The 3892-nt window shown below is 37.3% G+C and overlaps 1 protein-coding gene across 1 annotated transcript in view; it reads right to left on the bottom strand.

The window, feature by feature from the left end:
* The window catches only part of LOC122064319, a 4907-nt gene extending 1994 nt beyond the window's left edge, over positions 1–2913 (bottom strand). The window contains exons 1-3 of the mRNA XM_042628023.1: positions 2402–2913; positions 428–1448; positions 165–296 (exon numbers count right to left, since the gene is read on the bottom strand). Of these exons, the coding sequence (XP_042483957.1) occupies positions 165–296; positions 428–1360 (1065 nt within the window). The 5' untranslated portion in view covers positions 1361–1448; positions 2402–2913. The remainder of the gene's footprint in view (positions 1–164; positions 297–427; positions 1449–2401) is intronic.
* Between the last annotated feature and the right edge of the window lie 979 nt (positions 2914–3892).

The following is a 3892-nucleotide window of genomic DNA, read 5'->3' as shown; positions in this document are numbered from 1 at the left end:
GATGTTGAGGTTGAAACATTGACTTTTGAACACAAAAATGAAAGCAAAATGAGTATCAAAAGCTGAATTTTCTCACAAGTTGGTCAATTTGCATGAGCTAAGACAAGTATGGCACAAGGAAACATTGTACAAAATAAGTATTTGCATTCATCATGATAGCCTTACCTTATAAACATAGACACGTTCCGGAAAAGTGGAGCATAGAGGTCTTGATTGTTCCGGATGATGGGAGCGTTTTCAATTTGTACTCTTGCAGAAAGAAGTTCTTTGTCTCGTATTGAAGACCATCGTGGTCTCTGCAACACAATCCAAAAAGAGTAAAGAGTTTATCGTGGTCGCTGCAACACAATCCAAAAAAGGTTAAGAGTTTAAATTCCTACAGTGGACCAAATTCCACCTGGCAAATTAAAATGTTGAGATGCAATACCATGGCAAAGGAAGTAGCACGGCTCTGAGACAATAAGTGGCTCATTTCAGATATTGATGCTACTGAAGTTGGTGACTTCTCACGCTTTGGTGCCTTTGCAACAGGATTTTTGGTTTCCGTAGAAGTACTGTGTAAATTAGATTGACTACCTTTTGACAACTCAGGTTTTTCATCCTTGGAGAGTGCTTCAATCTCTTGTTTGGAAACTGAAGTCGTGGAGTCAACAGATGTGATATGATTTGTCGAATTTGATTCCAAACTCTTTGGCATGGCAGTGTTAGCTGACGGAACTACTTGTGGTGACACAGGCAAAGGGGGTGCAAAATCTGTATCCATGTTCTGACCTTTCTCTGGTACGAAAGTTTTATCCTCTTTGCGACCATCATCACCTGATGAATTTTCAGGTTCCCTTGGCTTTGTTAGTGTAGAACCATTGCCTGTAGCATTGACATGCTGCAATGTAATACTTTTATCTGGATTTAAAGCTTCCCTAGATGAAGATTCATTATGTGGGGTTTGATATCCATCAAAGTGAGAAGCTTTATCAGGATCCATATCTTTCTCCAATGTGATATCATTCTGTAGGCTGTCATCCTTTTTTTTTTTTACATTTTGATGCTCAGCTTGCCCCATCTCACCCAGATCCTCTGTATTATTCACCAACGGCAAAACTGTGGCTAAATCAACTGGATTGGATTCATTTAGGGTCATGTCCCCAATTTGAGAAGGCTTGGGGGGGAAATCTCTGGACGGAGAGCTGCTGTTCCCAATTACTGAATTCTTACCAACAGGAAATAGAGACCACAAGACATTTCCATAAGGAAGGCCGAAAGATTGAATCACTATGACAACAGAAGCTAATATTGCCATCAGCAAAACCATCCTCCTTGTTTCCACCTGGCATAACTTCTGAAAATGAATTGTGTTCTCCATAACACATCAATAGCACCAACAATCCAAGAAACTAAGAGATATTTTGATCAACTATGAGGAATCTCCACAATCCTGGAACTTTCAAGCCCTGTGTTTCAGTCAAAAGTTAAAAACTTTGCCTTAATGACTATGAAATTTCAAATTCATTAGTGCAGAAAAATTGGCAAAGCAGGAGCAAGAACACACCATTCACCAATAACATGTAGAATGAACAAGCAAATAAAGAGAAATGAACGACAACAGAGTTTTGTTTTGACGACTTTCTACCCAATGAAGGTGTAGTGGATCTTGAATAATTCAGAATGAAGAGAACACTTAGATGAACGGTTTTGAATAAAATTCAAGAAGAAACCTCACAACTATACATGAGCTAATAGTGTATAAAAAAAGAAATAATCTAATAACTGTATTACTACTAAATCCACTGTAAGAGCTTCACAACAGGAAACTTGCAGATATATGCACCCATAAATAAAAAGAAAACTCCAAAAAAAATCTCACAACTTTACATTTGGTACAAGTGTCCAGGACGAAAACAATTTACAAGCAAATGCCGAAGCTTAAAAATAGAAAACTTATAAAGAAATGCATTAAATAAATAACAGCTTTTCTACTGCTATTCCTAGACAGTACAGAAAGATGCAATGCCTAGATAACAGCAGAATAACTAAAACAAAATCTTCCATTAACAACATAAGCACACTTTTAATTTCACAGTCCAAAATCTATCTACTGTAGATTCATATTGCCAGGAGAAAGAAAAACAACAGCTAAACAAAAAGGAAATAGCGATGAACTGACAAGAAGAATCTTCTCTGAAGCATTTCCATAGAAAAATTTGGCGAAAAATGAAAACTAGAAGCATATACTCAACAACTATCCATCAAATTTAGAAAACTTCAAACAGAGAAATCAAATTTTAATTGATTGTAATGAACGAAAAAAAAAAATTATTGACCAAAGTTGACAATAAACAAAGAAATCAAATTTTCATCAATCGCAAACATGCAAGGGACAACTTGAAACTCGATCAAAACATACCTGTTATTAATCCAATAACGCAGGCCAACACCATATAATTTCAGGAAAATAACTCTAGAGGTTTGAAGAGTGCATCAAACCCTAAGAATCGGATATGTATCTCAATTTCAAGGAAGATACACTTGGAACAATTCTTAGAAACGCTTTTCAAGCTTCCAGTATCACAGAGAGCTCAAAACCGAAATCAGCAACCGGAGTATAAGGAACTGAAAACGAAGGAAGAAGAAGAAGAAGAAGAAGGAACTGAAAATGAAATGGAAAACGAATTCTCGGTAACTCAGATCATCATTTGTTTATACATATCAGAAAGAAAAACTAAGCGAGAATCTGAATATCATTTAATGGACTTCAACCTGCAACCTCTTCGCCATAGCTGACAAAAAGAGAGAGAAAACTCAATACTCAACTAAAGCTTTTGATTTCAGGTTCTAGTCTCTTTTAATTAAACTGATTCGCCGCGTATTGCCGCCTCGACGAAGTGGGGGAAAGTTGAAACTACCGTTAAGATTTTCCATGAAACCGATACGATTTTTTCAAAGTCGAAACGCGAGCCCTTGTTCAAGTAATGATATTACATGAATGCCACTGTTCATGGATATGAGAGGAACGCTAACGTATCATATTACGTACCAAAAAACACATGAATTGTTGACAAGTCAATAGTTTTAATGGTTGATATCAGTTATTTGACAAAATCTGATGGTTTGGATGAGATGGAATGGTGGTACATGAGGAGTCGTTATAGTGATAAGCCACATTAGATACTTCCTTACATGGTTCCCTAGGTCAGATATGGACTAATGGCGACCTTTCCCAAGGAAATTTATATAAAAAACGAAAGGGAAGGAAAAGAACAAGGGTTGCTTGGGGGAAAGAAAAGAACAACTGGGCAAGCAAGACCTTTCAAACAGAAAAAAAGCAGCTACTTGTCAGCCACGCATACATGAGAGACACGAAACGGCTTATGGCTGTCATTTGTGCACACTATTCTGTAGCTGTGGACCAGGTACAAGGTTTCAAAATCATTTTGGTTCATTCTGGTCGATCCGAACCAGAATTGGAACCAACCGATTCGGTTATCAATTTCGAGTTTGGAAAATCTGGCCAGGGATCGAATAGTGAGGTTTTGAAAACTCAGCTCATATTGGTTGATCGGGATCAGAATCGGTACATGTCGATCCAGATTCCGAACCATACCTGTACAATAACTATTATTTAGGGATTTTTTTCCTTCTACAAATTTTGGACCGATTCTGGTTCATTTTGGTCTGACTTAGATCAGAATCGGTTGAAACCAATACAGATCCCGATTCCTACTTTTAAACCCTGGCTAAAACTTCTGATTACGGCTTAGGTTTTCTATTTTGGAAGGCAGAGAAAGAAAGGGAATGTGCCGTAAACTAAGAGGGCGGCACCAACAATGTACTAGTCTATGGAATTTGAAACATGGTAATTCAAAGTCCAAACCATGACTTATCAGTTATCTATCAA

The sequence above is a fragment of the Macadamia integrifolia genome, unplaced genomic scaffold, assembly GCF_013358625.1.
Source record: "Macadamia integrifolia cultivar HAES 741 unplaced genomic scaffold, SCU_Mint_v3 scaffold1606, whole genome shotgun sequence".
Classification (NCBI taxonomy): Eukaryota; Viridiplantae; Streptophyta; class Magnoliopsida; order Proteales; family Proteaceae; genus Macadamia; species Macadamia integrifolia.
The sequence above is the reverse complement of the archived record's forward strand: the minus strand, read 5'-3'. Positions and strand labels throughout refer to the sequence as shown.